This window comes from Melanotaenia boesemani, chromosome 14 (assembly GCF_017639745.1).
Source record: "Melanotaenia boesemani isolate fMelBoe1 chromosome 14, fMelBoe1.pri, whole genome shotgun sequence".
Classification (NCBI taxonomy): domain Eukaryota; kingdom Metazoa; phylum Chordata; class Actinopteri; order Atheriniformes; family Melanotaeniidae; genus Melanotaenia; species Melanotaenia boesemani.
Genome location: NC_055695.1, coordinates 24570520 through 24588609, shown reverse-complemented (window position 1 = coordinate 24588609; position 18090 = coordinate 24570520). Strand labels below are relative to the sequence as shown.

Sequence of the window (18090 nt, the reverse complement as noted above, 5' to 3'; positions counted from 1 at the left end):
GGAGACAATGAAAATATTTTTTTTCTTACTGAAAGTCCACCACTGGGCTGATCAAATATATAGAGATAAAAAAAAATGGAAATAGCTAAAAAAAAACTGCTAGCCACAATATTTTCTCTGATTGATTTCAAAGTAATTGAGATACATTTTTTTTTTCATGTAACTTTAAACTTAGTTTGTATAAAGTATCAGACAGCAGACCAAGCTCTTTATGCATGTATGATAAAAGGCCCGTGTCTTCTTTTAGATTAGCCTACTTGCGTTGTAACATCGATGACAGCTATCCACCTGAAGTGATTAAGGGATTACTGTGGCTCTTTTTAATATGCCAGCTGATCATCTGTTGCCTAAGAGAAAGCATATAACTTGAAAAGCAATATAACCATATAGCAAATATGTATAGATAAAACTTTAATTAAAAATGACACAAATCCAAAACCAAATTTGACTGCTCAAGTATGAAAAGGCCTCAATTTCTCCCTGAGCAAAGCCAGCCAACTCTGGAAGAATGTGCAGCAGGCTAGCCTCTTCAGCTTGCCTCCTTTTTTTCATTGTAGAATATCCTTTTTATTCTTAGTCCGTCTCCTCAGATTTTCCAGATCTAATTAACTTCTAACCAGTTTCCTCAGAAGCATTCATAGCTAACCAGATATACTATAATTTTATGCTTTAATAATGTTCCTGCCCTAATTTCAAATACAATGCTTGCCCTGAACCTGCCTGATCAAACCAAACTGAATATTCATTATAAATACACTTAACGTGCTTTCTGCTGGACCACAAGCACCCTGACACACTTAAAAGTTGATGACCTGTGTTACAGAAGCCTTATTGTTCTGTTAAACGTTGGGGAGATGGTGAGGAGGTAAAGGTGTAACCCTTATTCTGTTGAAATGTAGATAAGAATGTAGCTAAAAAAACACACAATGTGAACAATTGCTCTCACACATGTACACTGATCATGGAGGCTATTTCTGAAACCGACAGCTTCACCACATGCTCTAAAAGGGTCGTGGCTGATCTTGTCGAAAGCAGAAGTGAGAAGTTTCAGGAAAAAGAAAAAAAGAAAATGGACTTGATACGTAAAGTTCTCAGAGGCATGTTTATCTCATTCTACTTTATCATTCATTTCAACTGATGGGCTATAATTCCACCCTCAGCCTCAGCACTAATGAAGCTGTTGGTGTTCAAATAAAAGGTACAAAGAATAGACTTAACCCCCAGGAAAGAGTTCCCTTTCGCTGCAGGTGAAGCTTGTTATGTTTACAGATGGGGATTCAGTGTTCTTGTTCAACTCAACTGTGCCCACGCAAATGAATCCTAGAGGTAAACGCTGTGGCGGTCTGCAGGGATGTTGCTAAGTATTGCATCAGATGCACAGTTCGGGACTCCGCTTGGGATTTGAAACTGTGTGTGTCTGTGGGTATACATAGCTCCACGTCTCTATGCCTGCATGTTGATGTGTTTGTGCGATTAAGAGAGAGAAATGGAGCCGTTATCCACATTTACCTAGATCATCTGCGCTAATAATTTGTCACTATTATTTGTTTTTAGGACCAGATTGTTTCACCTCCCAAAATAGACGATAATGCAGCTCATGCAGTGATTCAGTTATTACATCTAAATATATCTGTTAACTAAGAGTGTGTCTGCTCTCCGTCAGCGCTTTTGATATAATTATTTTGCCCTCTTAATTTTCACACCACTTGCTTTGTCTCCTGCTTCCATCAGTGAAACGCAGGTCAGCTGATACACATGGTAACAAGTCTTCATGGATTCTGCTGCATTTTAATGCCATAATTCATATTTGATTTAGGACTGGAGCTTAATAAAGTCAGAAAATAATCCAAAATCAGCAGTTTTACTTCTCTGTAGCTCATGGAAAAAGTTTGTTGAAGTTATATTCATTGTTAACCTCTAACCATTTTAAAGGTACTAGTGGAGTTGTATTTTATAGCTTTTTTATACTTTGTGGGCTCCTAATTGTGTCTTGCTTTTACAGAATTGCTTTTAAATAAAGAACAAATTTCAAAATAAAGATTATTCTTGTTTCTGTTGATTTGTTGTTGGCCTTTTCATGTCTTCTTTCAGTAATTGTAAGTTCAATACTGTTTTAGATGATACAATAAAAGAAAATCTAAAGGCAAAAACGACATTTATACATTATCATCTGCTTTGAGATTATGATGATGGAAGAGAAAAAAACAAGGCACACATTCTCTGTAATCTTTGCCTTTACTTTTTTTTTCTTTGCTGTTTAGTATATTGTCACTCACTGGGTCCCATTTATTCAGGTCAATAATTTTAAAAGGGGAAGTCACACTGAATGCTAATAACTGTAACATGTACCAAAGGTTAACAGGCAGACATTGCTTCATACTGCAGCATGCAGAGGTTTGCTCAAAATGTTTGTCAACCCTAGGAGTTAAAGGAGTTGAATACTAACTGGTCTAAAGATGAAAAAACAAAACATTATTTTCAACATTTCAGGCAAAACTAGTTTATTATATTTTACAGTAGAAGAAAGAAGCAGCATGTTTGGCATCATAAAAGTTTTGATCTGTCTTATAACTTTTATCAAGGTCACAGACTTTTGCCAGTTGGTCAGACAGACCATAATGATGCAAATTTTAAAGCTTTAGAAATATTCTCATTCCCTAAGCTGCTAGAAAAAGTCTGAAGCACTCAAAAAAGTAAAATATTTGATGCCTATAAAGCATTTCAAGCAACTTTTAGCATGAAGACAAAGAAAAATCCCTGAAACCACTGCTTAAAAGGCTCAATTTAGCAGTTTAAACAGAATAGGAGCTTAAGAAAGATCTTTCTGACACCTTAAGTTAAAAAACAGGCAAATATTCTTCCTTCAACTGTTCAGCGCAGGTAGAGAGGAGCTTTGGGATTGTTTTACTCAGTGGTGTGGAGAGCATGTCAGCTGAAGAAGAAAGAAATGGTTGACTTAAATATCTGCAAACTCTGGAGCCAAAATGTTAACAATGATTTGTTTATTTATTTATTTATTTAAGGACTGCTTCTGTAACAGAATGATCACAAACACAAATTCCAAAGTAGACTTGAATGTCTCAAGAGGTGCAAGTTTTTTCTTTTTTTTTTTTTTACCAAGACTCTCACAGTCTAAATATCAGTTAATTTTCTATGGCCAGAACAACAATAAACTCTACATGAAAGTTGGACAACGGGACCCACAGAACTAGAGTTTTTATTATTATTATTATTATTTTTTAACTAACAGATTGAGAAATTAAAGCAGAGACCCTGCAGGGTGCCCAGAGCTTTTCTTCAGGGAATTTCGTTTTATAATTTTTTAAATCAGGTTTATTTCACTTTCTGTTTATATACTTTAAGATAAATCGTGGTCAGGAGTGTCCAAACTTTTACACAGTGGCCCAAAAGTCTGACATGTACATTTTTTTTTCCAGAAAATCTAATGGTGATTTAAAGATGGAAATTAAATACTGGTGCACCTCTCTGGGGAAATTCAACACAAAATCAAACCTGTTGCGAAAATGTCCTCATGAAGACCAAAATCTCTTATTTTATACTAGCTATAGACAAATAGTCATAAATAAACCAGCCCAGTTTTCTGTTGTGAACATGCCGACAGCGTAACGGGAGCGTTTGAAGGCGGATGGGAGGCGGAGGAGTGTGTCCAATGGCACGAGCGGGGAGGCGGTGTGTGGTGACAGAGAGAGGCGGGCGGCAGCAGCAGCCAGCTGTTGGAAAGCAGCGCGCTGCTCTCCTCAACCATCGTCTGCATCAGGTGAATATCCGTACATCAGCAAAGGACAGAGCGCACGAAAAGACTCCTCCCGCTCATCTAGGTTTCTCACTACCAACTTTACTTTAGTTTGATTTCCTTCAACAGTAAACAGACGTGGGTAAAAGAAATAAACAAAAAAGAAGAAGGACATCGAGGAACAGGTGAGATCCGTATTTTTAGTTTGAACTCCATCTGTGTGTGTTTTAATTATTATTTCCGTTTTTTTGTTTAAGTCAAATGAGCAGCAGTTCCCTGAGGTTTCCTGTGCGACACATTTCATGACACAGCTGTGAGATAAGTAGCCAGACTACCTGTTGCTGGGTTATTGAGAGCTGCCTATAGATAAAACTATATTAGACAGGGACGCTTGGCAACCCGGGGACAGACGGGCTATTCTTATGCGTCCTATTTTTGACAGGCATAAACAATTCATTAGACCTAATTATGTAGAAACATTTTTTCAGAACTGTATTTTTACTGTTTTTATTTTTAGCTCCAAATGTCTCACTGTGCAAAGACGAATCTGCGTTCTAGTGGGCACATCCCATAGATAGATAGATAGATAGATAGATAGATAGATAGATAGATAGATAGATAGATAGATAGATAGATAGATAGATAGATAGATTGATAGATTGATTGATAGATTGATTGATTTTGCTGGAAATTTAGCATCTGAAATTTTGTCTTCAAGGCCTAAAAACCTTTTTGTCTCTATGTAAAGATCATATGTCCCATTCGTGCCTACAGTGTGTACCAGTATACTATAATAAAAAATTTCAAGGCAATGCAATTATCTCTTGTTAAAATTAGACAAATATTCCCCACCATTACTCTGCAAAGGCCCCGCGAGCACATGAACTGTTTGACCGTCAAAATGACACGCGCACACACACACACACACACACATATATATAAATATATATATAAAACCTCCATCATTGATCTAATGTTCTAAAGTGTAACAATGTCATACACATATAAAATGATGTCACAGGTATTTTCTTAAACGTAATTTCCACCTTATTCACTGACAAACTTATGTTTCAAATTGCAGCTTGGCCACATCCCTTTTTATTTGGGGTTGGGAGAATGTGCTTATGTTATTTTACAAACTCATTCAAGCAAATGGGGTTTGTTGTGCTTCCTAAGATAGTTTTCAGTCCAATTTCTTTCTGTTTATTTTTTTAACCCTTTGGGATAATCAAAGGTGTATTAAATAGGCAACATGACAGACACATCTGCTGCTGCAGTCAGAGTATGTCATTGTGATGTATCAGTCCCGAGAGATACAGCCACTCACTTATCTGACCAAAATGCTGTCTAAGCATGCTTTTTAAAAATGAAAAAATAAATAATAACCTGCTTGCATCACTTTATTTAGCCACATTTAACAAATAAAACTGCTGATGGATCTGAGGTCTACTTTGATGCCGCATTATTAGTCATAGCTACCTTGGCCAATATGCATTCACATGTTTACCGTGTTTTTGAAACATTTTCAAGCTGCTGTGCTCTGAGGGCCTCATGGAAAGAAAACCATCGAAGCAGAACCCTCAATACTTTACAAATGCCCTCCTTTTTCCCTTCTCATTCATGCGTAGAGTTCACTGCAATATCCAGCACAGACTGTTACTGCACAACAACGATCAAACCAGTTAACATCATCTTGTACTTTTTGTTGATTTTTTTTTTTTTTTTTAACTTCTCTGTGCACACCGATGTTGTCCTGGTGAGCTCCCCGGTGATCAGTCAGACAATCCCAGGGTGTATGAGAGAGCAGGGTTAGTGATGGCTTGCCTCATTTTCCCCTGTCTCCCATTTGGGAAAGTATCTGACAAAGCTGCTGTCTTCCCCTATAGAAGCCCAAGGGGCAGTTGAATATATGTTCAATTATTGAACTATTACAGGACAGACAGCATTTCTGTTTTGCATTCGTGTGTCGCCCTAATGACTACAACAACAACAACCACAAAAAAAAAAAAAAAAAAAAAAGTGCTCTGTGCTAATGTGCTAATTCTCTTTAATGTCCATCTTTTTTGGAGATGAGTCGTTTAAAAGTTGACCTTAGAGATGAAAGATCATGAGGAGTAGCAGCTCCATGCTACTGCTGCCTGTCTATTTCTGCATATAGGCCTAAAGTAGCGGTTGTCATGTGGGAAAATGTTGAATTAGCTGTGAGGCATAGCCAGCTGGCTTTTCCTGCCTGTTTCAGCCTTTGGGCTTTCTGGAAACCTGCAAAACCACAAAGAGCTCTATGGCTAACTATGCACTATCTGATTGGATATGGAGCTATACTTATTCAGCTAGTCATTTGTTTGTAGGGCTGTCTCTGGTGCTGGTAGTTGTCATTAGGTCAGTTGTTAGACATAAGGAACCTTCTGTCAGCCCATGAGATAAAGATCTTTCTGCTCTGTTTTGAACACATGTCCCACTTCCTTCTCTTTACACCATTAAAATGCCTTGAAATGAGGTTGAACTGTCTCATTTCTGGTCCAAAAGAACAACATTTTGACCTCACTTGGCATGAGTTCTTTGTGGTGACTGAGTTGTTAGTTACACAGACCAATGTTGGTTTTTATGGTTGTGTTTGTCCATCGCGTGCTTTGTTTTACCATAGTGACAGATGCAATAATGAGTTTGTCTGCAGCAGGAACTGATGAGTTTTCTTGTGCTATTATACAACTTTATAAGGTAATCATGAGAGCAAAGAGGTGGATTCCACCAGAAATGACACAGATGACTGTATGCCCAGCTTATGTTGAAGGACAGCGGGTACTTAAGGGGTCGTGGGAACATGGGTGCCATATCCGCTCAGGCAGCATCAGTAAGGGGCAGACAACTAAATATAGAAAAGTTTAATAAATATCCTGAATTTAGGGGGGGAAACCACAGAAAACTCTACTGGGTGTTGGAGAAGTTCTGTACACTCAGGTCAGAGGAGTCAGACCAGCACTTAACAAGAAGACGCTTACAAAGACCAAACCTATGTCCACAACTGATTTTACTTTGTATGGTTTTGCAGTCACAGTGACTTAATGTCTCCTTGGGCACACACACACACACACACACACACACACACACACACACACACACACACACACACACACACACACACACACACACACACACACACATACATGATTTGTCTGTTGTATATGTGCAGAGTATGTTGCAGAGGGAATGTAGTTTTCTGGACCAAAAAAACCCCCAAAACAGGGGGTGTGAGTCTCAAAACGTTCTCAAGCCAACCACAATCCATCCATATCTTCACCTTCTGCCCCTACAAGTCCTGCTTTTTCTCTGACCTGCTGTACATGAGAGAGGAGTGGGTGGCTGTCAGTGTCACCCATCTTTCAAAAACACTGTTTTCCTTCTACTGTTTGGTTTCAGCTATTGCCTGTTCAACCTTTAAAAGGAGCTGTGGACTGTATTTTTAACCCATGTCTCTTGGGGCAGCGCGGTGTATTCGAGCACTGTACTGCTGGCCTGGGGGTAACCCAGACTGCGAGTGTGTCAGTCTGCGCAGACTGATGGCCTGCTCTAGTCGCTCCAACTTTAGACCACATCACCTCATGCTGGTAAAAATAAACACCCTGCTTCTACCCAGAGAAAGAGACGTGAGTCACTTAAACCATTTGGAGGACATTTTCCGACCAGAATTACACAAATGAGAGAAATGTCATTGAACATTTGCTCTGTTTCAATTATAAAAGAAATTTGATAGTTTTTGTTTTATTATTACTATTATTATTATTATTATTATTATTATTCAACTGCTCTTTTTTTTGTTTGTTTGTTTGGTTTTGTTAAAAAAAACTTTTAAAATGTAAAAGAGTTCCTAAAACAGAATAATGGTTACAGAACAATATACACACATCATAAGCACAGTAATTATATAGAGGCATGCATAAAGAATGAACTACATTAATTCAGAGTTATTAGCGTCAAAGTTGATAAACTTACATCAGAATATTTAACTCATAAGAGCCTGGCGTGACATATTTGTTACATACAGTTTCTGAGACATTTTGCTTTAATTTATGGTATAAACTTTGATCAAAATCCTGTTGAACACAATCTGATACTTGTCATCTGTCCCTTAATAGATAACTAGAAGCAGAAAATCATATTATAATATTTTTAATATATCACATGGTAATAAATGGTAGATATCTCCCCCACCAAAAAATGTTAATTTATTTGTTACATTTTGTTATAGGGCCAAATAAATACCTCATATTTTAAAAATTGGACTTTTCTTACCATTTTTTCATAGGTCGAGCCCAAACGGGTTAAATGTTACAATCGGCACATGAAACAGAAACAGCCAATTGAAAAACCAGATAAATTCTAATTTCTTCTAATTAAAAGCTTAAACTAAAAAAACATTAATTTCCTGCTATCTATAAGGGTTAATATTGTAACTATAATCATTAAAGATCTTATTTGTTTATATTGCATTTAATTCCTGCAACATACTGTATTTTTCTAAATACGCCGTCTTTCACCTTCTTTGCAGGGTTCAGAGCAGAAGATAAAAAAATGGGAAGAAAGAAAATACAAATTTCTCGTATTCTCGACCAGAGAAACAGACAGGTGGGTCTACACACACTATTTCACATACACTAGAAATGTTTTTCCTTTTACCTCAGCGACTTTTAGACAGTGTTGTGTCACAGTGTCTTAGGTTTCTCAAATGAGAGCCGATTCAAGGATCAACACAAAATTAATCAAACTGTTTCTTGTACAAGAATTTAAAGCGTTTCTCTGGTGTACATATTTGAAACTCAATAGCTTCACATTTTCTTCTGGTCGTACAATATGCTACATGAAATTTAGACATCGCTTTGGGCTCTGGTGGATTTTCATGGAAATTATGAATGATAAAAATGAGAATTTGCATCAGATTTGCACTTGTTTTGTCTCATGTTGCAAATCTAGCACATAGCTTTCTGTTGAAGTACTCAGATTCACTCCCTTCTTAGCTTTAGGATGCTTATAATAAAATACAGTGGATAAAACTAATTTAACTGTTTGGAAACCCTTTTTTTGGGGGGGGGAGGTGTTCAATAGGAATGACAACAAATACTATATACATTTTTTTCTCCAAAGAGCTTTGGAAGGCATCGCTTTAAAAGGTCACATATTATGCAAATTTCACTTGCTAAAGGTTTTCTAACAGTCATGTGCGTCCTCATAACCTGTGTATGAGGCCCAAAAATGAGAAAATTCTGTCACCTCTCTCACTTGCTTGCTGCACTTTTTAGCGAATGTGTTCTCTAACGGGTGAGTCTGAGATCTTTTCCTTTGTGACAAAGGGAAATAACCACTGCCCGCTGGTAGTGGATAATGTCACTGACCTGTCCTCCGGCTAGCTGAGCCTGCCCTGTAAAATAACCAACCGGGCGCCACTGAAAGCTGGACCTTCTCCAAGAGAGGGGTGTGCACAGGCACCACTCATGAACATTTAAAGCTTCAGACACGGAAACAGCTCGTTCTCAGTAGAGCTTACTAGAGCCACATTTGAAATGGCTGAAATTAAGGCTGAATTTGGTACACTTTGAAGATAATGTAGTTGGACCTCTGATACCCATATGAAAATGTTGAAAAATGTGTAATATGGGACCTTTAATGTTTTAGTTTTCAAGAAAATATAACTGCTTCTATGTTCCATTGATGTGCATCGAGCACCAGTAAAAATGGGAGATTTTGCTCAATGCCAAAAGGATGGTAAAGATGACCTCTGACACAAAACAAATCAGAGTGAGCTCAACATGGAAAGAGGAAATATGTTTGAAGTCTGTAAAGAAGATGTATTTTACAGCTGACAAAGTTTTCATCAGCTTAATAAGGAAACAAATCTGATAACAGATCACATGTACAGTATAATCTTGATGAAAGCTTACAGCAAAGTTGTTCTTATCACTCACACCACATGATACACACACACAATACTTCTGTGTTAGATGCATGGTGTTAAAAGTTCATTAGTTAACAGACGTCAACCTTTATAGAAAACTGGAATGATAGCATGTTGGTATGTCTGTGAAATCGATCCGTTTATTTTCTCTTATCTGTGCGTCTGAGCACATTATGTGTTACACTCAATCACACCATAATGGCACAGATCACCTCCTCTTCCTCTTCTTTTAAATTTTCTTTCTTCTTAAACCTGTGGTAGGTGACCTTCACCAAACGCAAGTTTGGTCTGATGAAGAAGGCTTATGAGCTGAGTGTGCTATGTGACTGTGAGATCGCCCTCATCATCTTCAACAGCACCAACCGTCTGTTCCAGTACGCCAGCACTGACATGGATAAAGTGCTGCTGAAGTACACAGAGTACAGCGAGCCACACGAGAGCCGCACCAACACAGACATATTAGAGGTACTCCGTGAATCTCTTACTATGTGAAAACATCTCATTTAGTGATTTATGGGAGTTGTAATATAGTAAAAGGTTAAAAACTTCAACTTGGAGTATTGCATTGGTGTAGTTCAGAAACATTATGCTGCATAATTTTACAATGTGCACCCTCTCTTACGGGTCAGACGCTTCGTAGGAAAGGCCTCGGTCTGGAAGGCGCCGAGGTTGACGTTGAGGAGAGCGCGCAGGCAGCAGCAGACAAATATCCTCTCAGTGAGGGCATGGATCTCTCTGTGGCCCGCCAGCGCTTCTGTGTCAGTCAACACACACTTATGCTTTCATACATTCAACAGTAACACAGATTTTGAAGGATTTTATGTATACAGAAATCAACAGTCTAATTATAATACATGTTACTTTGCAGGGTCCTTCCCTGCTTTCACCAGAGGCACAGTTCCTGGTTTCAGCGGGTTGCGAGAATGGTTTCTCTAACTCTTCTGCATCCACCATGGCCTCCCACAGACCCCCAGGCTTTAAACCTCTCATCTCTAGACCAGGCTCAGCCAGCCCTGCTGCACCGCACGCACACACTGCATTCATGTCTCCACATGCAGGTGAGCCAGGCAGACCTTATGAATTATCACTTTAATAACATGAAATGCTCAAAATCTGCTAAATGGAAATACTGTTTTTAATATATTGACATCAGAGAGAACGATTCATAGCTATCCATTAACAAATTTATTTTAAATAACTACCATGCATCGTTAATCAATAAATCATTGATGAACATTCTTGAAATTGTCTCAGTTGGAGTTTTCTGTCACTCTTTTAGTTTCTAACAAAATGCTTGCTTTAATACTCACGTTAACCATCTGTGCAGCTGGCTGTGAACTCACAGGAAGTGTGTGCGTGCATGTGTGTGTTCACTAATCCACACATACAGTCAGCCTGTTTTGTGAAACTGGCCCTCTACCAGTGTAACAGCAGTCATAACCAGTTCTGTGGTTTCTATACAGAACATATCACACCTGCCGGCCATGCCTGCCTCTTTTGCACTCTTTGACTATTTGGATGTATATGATGTCATGAGATATTCATGGCTGACTGTTCCAGTCTCTAAATGCAGCATTATATTTTACATAAGAAATTACACTGATTTTTTTTGTTATTGATCTGTTCAAAACAGATTTTCTTAGCTCAAGACAATAATGAACCTTCAGATAATTGCTGCCTATTCTCACATACATATCACACAGTGACTCAAAGCACAGACAAAAAGAAGAAGTTAATTTTATCACACTTGTAGGCAGCAGTAGAGGGAGGTGAAGAATGTATCGCAGAATAAATTATTCCTCTGTGAGTGAAACTTTTCACTTCCTGCTCCTTTCTTTCACTGGTTAGGTATCGGCTACTCCGTTTTCTCCCATGGGAACCTGAATCGAACTCTGGACATGAAAAGCCCCCCTCCTCTGAATGTGGGCACAGAGAACATGCGGGCAGATGCTGTTAATCAGGGCATGGGGGTCACACGAGCAAACCACAGCTCTGCTGTAAGTAGTCACTATCCAGTGTCATCAACAAAAACAGGTGTCTCTGAATTCAGTACAAACTATATGCAGTAGTTTTTTATGTGTTTATATTTTTTAACTGGATGTAAGACAAGACTGTGTGTGTGTGTGTGTGTGTGTGTGTGTGTGTGTGTGTGTGTGTGTGTGTGTGTGTGTGTGTGTGTGTGTGTGTGTGTGTGCTTATACACACACCATTTTGCAAACTTGAAAAAGCAATTTCACAGTTTTCTTTTCTTTTTTTTCTCACTCACACCTCTCACACTTACAAAGGTCAAGTTCCGTATAGAATGAAATCACTGTATCACTGTATACATGAGAATTTCCTTTTTTCTCTTATCAGCGGGGTCTCTTGTACCAGGGGCTGCATAGCAGCAGTTCCATGGTAGCCATGGGGAAAGCTGGGCTCCTTGGTCACAGTTTGGGAAGCTATGGCCTTCCCTCCCCTGGAGCCTCTGGTATGTATTCTTTGATCTCTGGTGAATATAGAAAACACAACATATATTATTATTATTTATTATTGTTTTTTTGTTTGTTTTTTTACTGTTTTTATATAAATGGAATTACTCACACACTCTTGCCATTGTCCATTTTTAAAACATCATACTCACACATCACTGGACATGTAGCAAACATTGAGAGCTGCACAATTGACCATCATAGCACCAAAGCAAACTGGCCAGTGTCTGTTTTGATGTCACTGTTGGCATGTGCTGCGATATGCATGAGCAGGAACATAAAGTAAGCCCTATGTAACTCATGTGCATAATGCCTGCCTACCTAAAAGCAGGTCTCTAAAAAGAAAAAAAGCAAAACAAAACTGTCATTGTAAATGGACATAGCCTAGCTAAGATTACTTTAGCTTAGATCAGGTAAAGCTAAAGTAGCTCATGCAGCACAAATAAGGGGCAACAGATAACTGTTGTGGTTGCAAAATCAACCAATCAGCTTCTGAGCTTTCTAAGAAAAAATTATTTTCACTTAATTTTAATTTGTTCCTCATAAAAGACGATTGTACGAGGAATTGACGCGGGATTATTTTTAGGTGGATCTCAGTTTGCTCCTTGAGTTAGGCTGGTGGCCACGTTCCGCTTTCTATATTTAGAAAGAAAGTCCTATGTAACTCCAACTTGTACTGACCAAAAACCTGAAATAAAAGCTCACTTAAAACATGAAGTGGCAAATTGTTTCTATACGATGCTACGTTATGTTTAAGGCTGTTACATTAAGATAACTCAACGTACAAAGTTGTACGACTATATATTTATGTGTGTATACATTATAATATTTTTTATGAAATCCATCTGTCACCTGGTTTCTGAAGATTTATTTTATATCGCTGTCTGTTCCTTTGTTCCAGAGTATAGCCAGCCTGGATTTTATCACTCTGTTAGTTTACAACGTGGAGCAGTAAACCCCTGGCCACCAACACAACTGCCTCAGGAGCCCCATGGGCCTCATATAAGCTCAGGGTAAGCAGAATACATGTTATTGTACACATCACAGATCCATTTTGTAGATAAGCTGCTGTATGGCATTTGAACCAGCAACTGATTGCTTTTTTTGTTGTTGTTTTTAGATTGCTTTTTGTAGTATTAGTGTTAGGGTGTTTCTTAAAGGAATCAGGTTAGGTTGTTATCTATCAGGTTGACTGACAACTAGAGAAGTGGTCAGACCTCTTTGCGACATTAAATTTAATTTGACACTCTGATGATATCAGTGTTTCTAGAGACAACTGAACAGGAAGCCGCCACGTGTTGCAGCGGAACTTTTATTAGACTTGTTTAAAAGAAAAAAAAGAAAATCAAGTAATAAAATCTCAGCTACAAAGCGTATCATGTAGACGAACGTCTACATGTCTACAAATTTATCATGTAGACAAATAGAACACAAAAAAAAATCAAACCACTAAATATGTTCAGAGCACTCCCATAATCAAAAAGCTAAAACATAATAGTGTAATAAACTTGACATCTTGTAGAGAATTAACATATAACCAGGTATCAAAAGAGACTGGTAATTAAATCTATTGTAAATGGATGAAGAAAGGAGGATAAGATGCTGGAAAGTAGCTTCTGAGTGCCAAATGAAAGATGAAACACGTGACACACATGAAACCTCCAGGCAATGTTGACTCATTTGAGTATCACCATTTTAATCCACCAGAATCTTCTAGAAAAGAGAAACATAAAATGATAGAATGAAACTTCTGTGAAAGATCTATTAAATTATTATTATTCTTAGAAAAGTTTTTCCTTTACTTCTGTTTTTTCTTTTTTTTCTGTTTTTCTATTTCTGTCCCCTTAAAATCCACATAAAACACACATAGAACTGATGTTTAGTTTTATCAACATGAAGTGAAAGAAGTCTGGCAGCTGTTTCCTAACTGGTTCCATGAACATTTAAAATCATTCAGAGAACATTAAAAACAATCCATTAGTTATTTGTCAAATGAAGTAAAATTAAATAAAAGATGTCAATATATAGAGAAAGTAGAAATGTTGACTCTTCTTATTTAAAGTGTTATTGTAACCTCTTATGTAAAATGCAAAATTCTCTTAATTTTTTAGCTTTATATTCACCAAATTGTCCCTAAGCTGTGTGTAATTCCCTTCCTACATAAATGTAGATTTGATGTGTTTTTCTGTTTTTTTTTTTCCATCTCTTTGTTGTTTCTAGTATGTCCAGTGGGGGGTGCTCCTTCCCCTCTCAGCATTGCTCCTCAAACTCTCTACATCTGCCCTCCCTCAACCTCAGCATCAAATCGGAGCGAAGCTCTCCCGAGCACATGTCCTCACCATCCTCTCCTGCTCTACACCACCTCAGGCAGCATTCTCCAATTAGCAACCCTGATTCGACTCGCCATACCCCTCCGGAAAAAAAACCAGCCAATGAGACAAAGGAGTTTCCCAAAGCCAGCTACCCACAAGACGCACAGGAAGGCGGGCAGCCATTCAGGCAGTTAGAGATGAGTGACGGCTGGCAGAGATAGCCAGCTGCTGCAGTCTACCACCATTCTACCACCATTCAACAGCTGCCAGCAAACCCAGACCGGGTGGAAATGGGTGCCCCGGCATCCCAGAATGGGACGCCTTTCTTTGTCTCCTCACACAGAGCTGGTCTCTCACAGGTGGCAGCGAATTCTTCTCTGCATTACTTTCTTGATCCCATGAGGAGACAGATGCAAACAGACTTTCGCTTTTTGTTTTGTTTAGCTTTAGTTCTCTTAGTGTTGAGTCAAAATACAATTTGAAGGTGTTTATTTTTTTAATACTTTGTTGGAGACTGCTACAGCAGCAAATTGGGACCAACCCAGATTCTCTAAAAAGAGCTAAAACTAATCTGTAAACATATTCTGCTTTCAGTACACCAAAAAGCTCCGTTTAAATAAAAAAATAAATAAATTTTAAAAAGAAAAAAGAAAAAGAAAAAACTGTTTGTTAAAATAAGACATATTAGCCTCACAAGAAGCTTGGCCTTTTTAAAAAAATAAAAAATTGAAATGTAACTGCATTTAAAAGGAAAAGTTCTTGCTGTTTTTTAAGTGTCTTTAAAAGTGTACACGTTTTTTATTTGCTGGAATGCCCCTTTATGAATAAACAGCTTTACAATGGAATACTCCACAGCACTCCAGAAGCATATTCCACATTTAACGTAACAGAAGGCTTCGGCAGCCTCTCACTGTTGTGTATTGGTGTGTGGATCAGCTGTATCTGGAGGGGATATCTCAAACCTAAACAAATGCATCAAAATGCAGTTATTGTTTTCAAAAAGTCCAAATTTTACCCATAAATACTTGTCTAATTCAGACTGTTAAATCCAAAGGAGTAAAGGTTTTGCAGGATAACACCTAGTGCAAAGAGAAGAGGTTAGATTCCAGTAGCACAGGACATGTAGAAGCAACATCTGTGGAGAGAGTTTAGGGAAAGTAGTACGGTATCAGCATGATAACAGTGAAGGGTTAGGGTTAGCACCCTGCTGCATGGAATTAAAAAGAAAACACACTCTTTCATAAGGATAACAATAAAGCCTCATACGTACAGAGGCCCCATCTCTTATATCTCATTTGGACACGCGTACAGGAGCAACCAAAGCCTTCTTCAGCATTCATGTGGACATGTAAGCACTGTTAAAGACAGACTTGAAAAAGTCTTAACTTTTCATTTTCCTTTCAGGTTTATGTTTTAAGTTTTTGCTGTTTTATTCCTCCTCATGAAAGCCACGATCTTCACCTGTTCAGTTAAAAACTGATGTATATCCCCATGCACTGCACTCAAATACTAAGAGCCAAAGATGTATTTATTGTTGCTATTTGGTCTATATTTTGATTTCTGTAACACAAAACTGCACACGGTTAGCTTTTACTAAAGGGCTTCATGTTGTAAGTGCATGTTGTAGAAATGATTGAGCTTATGATGCTCAGAAATATGCATTTACTTAAATATTTACTGAATATTTAATGAAAATCATCTGGCTTTTGTTGTTAATTTTACATTTATGGATATCTGCATGTTTCACTGTTGCATACTCAAATTATGTTATTCATATGATAAAATAGAGTCTAAATTCAGGATACACACCGAATGAGAGATTAATTTTACTATAATAAATCTCCACAACAGGGCAGAGGTTCAGTGTTTCATCCTGATGACAATTAGCAAACACTTGTGCACCTACGTCTCGAGATTCATTAAACCGGCTGGTGGGGGTCCTCACACAAGTTTTGTTGTTCAGTTTGCTGTTTAATTTTTTTTAATCATGTAATTATCAGTATTCTTACATTTTATTTATGATTGCTGAATTCTTCACTAGCCAAGCAAACATAATTTTATTTTACATTTGTTTTGAGTCCTTTGAAATAATAATAATAATAATAAAATCATTTGTAACTTTGCCCCAGCCTGATTTTTATTTTGTCCAACACATGCCATTTAGTTTAATACAGTATCTGTCTTTGAGGAGAAAATGTGATTCTGTTGCCTTTTTTTTCCAGCTTGATTGAAGATAAAATGCTCTCTCCTGTGATGCTTTCATGTGCCTTTTAATTTCTTCTTTTTCACCCACATTTCCATCATTTGAACACACACAGACCTTCATTATCATGTCAGGGTCCTGTCAGGCAGCTCAACACGGCCACCAAAATGAGAGGGACGAGAGTGGACCACTTAAAAGCCTGGAGACCTTTATGTCTTCAAAATAAAGAGAAATAAAAGAAAAACAAATCTGCATAAAAAGACTCATTATCGCAGCTGGATGTCTCTCAGTAACTATGCCAGAGCACCTCCTCATGCCACCCCCATGGAGCATTTACCTTCCTTTATATTTCAACTAACAGCCAAAAGGTGGGAAATGGAGGAATCCAGACTGGTCTGGACTGTCTGCTTCCTAAATGAAAAGACAGTCACCGGGGTAATGTCTAGTCTGCTCCCCTGAGACCAGGCTGGGCCCAGTCTGTAGGTCACGTCTGTGTCCTGTGCACACACTCACACACACTGGTCTCTATAGCAACTGCTACTAGCAGTAGCTTTCTGACTTAGCATGTTGAAGTCCACAAAGCAGACTGAAGGGGCCCCGAGGCCTCCAGCACAGATGCACACAAAAAAGTGATTATATGAATGTCTCAGACTTGTCACCTTTTGCCTCATTAGGCTGCTTAGACTTGCCAGAGAGGAGTGGGCTTGTCTGCTCTTAGTGGGTGAAGATGAATTAAAAAGACAACTTATGACCCTTCAAGTATTACCCAATAGCAACATAACTGCTGTTTCTGGAAAGATTTATTCCAAAGCCATGTGCCAGTAAGAAACACTTTGGGGAAGTTTTAATTATCCAAAACTAAAATAACAAGCATTTACTTTTTAAACACCACTCCCAAAAAGAATTTCTAACTTCAGTCCAACTTCCACCACAAAATTATAAAGTTCCTCCAGCAAAGAGCACCCACAAACATTTCCTCTCAGACACTTGAAGGGGCATCAGGTTCAAGTCATTATGAGAGATTAAAGAATGATCTTCTCAGGAGGCCGGGGTCAGAGATCAAGACCCTGCACGGCAGATAGACACCCCATTGTCATGCATGATATCATTTGTCAAATGTAGGACCAGTTTTTAAAAAGAAAAGCTTTATAGGTGAAATATCCCACGCTCTGTAAGGGAAAGCAGAATTAAGGACAAGTTTCCAAATGAGACAAAAAAAAGTACATGTTTTTATTAAGCTGTAGACACACACAAAACATTCAGGTTACAGCCAAAAATCTGCACACCATGCATTCAAAAAATCTCAATCTCAATATGATCTTCACAGTATATTCATTTCAGAGCAAAACACCAAAATCACTAAAAAGTTGTCTTAAACAGAATCCAAAAGTCATTCTGAATTA

At 38.1% G+C, this 18090-nt stretch overlaps 1 protein-coding gene across 1 annotated transcript; it reads left to right on the top strand.

Moving 5' to 3' along the window:
- The first annotated feature begins 3800 nt into the window (after positions 1 to 3800).
- Positions 3801 to 16607, top strand: mef2b (myocyte enhancer factor 2b). Its single transcript, XM_042005398.1, has 9 exons — positions 3801 to 3939; positions 8301 to 8377; positions 9963 to 10166; positions 10331 to 10459; positions 10570 to 10759; positions 11550 to 11698; positions 12057 to 12171; positions 13074 to 13185; positions 14393 to 16607. Exons 2-9 carry the CDS (start codon positions 8324 to 8326, stop codon positions 14703 to 14705), a joined length of 1266 nt encoding a protein of 421 aa, XP_041861332.1. The 5' UTR covers positions 3801 to 3939; positions 8301 to 8323; the 3' UTR covers positions 14706 to 16607.
- Positions 16608 to 18090: the final 1483 nt, after the last annotated feature.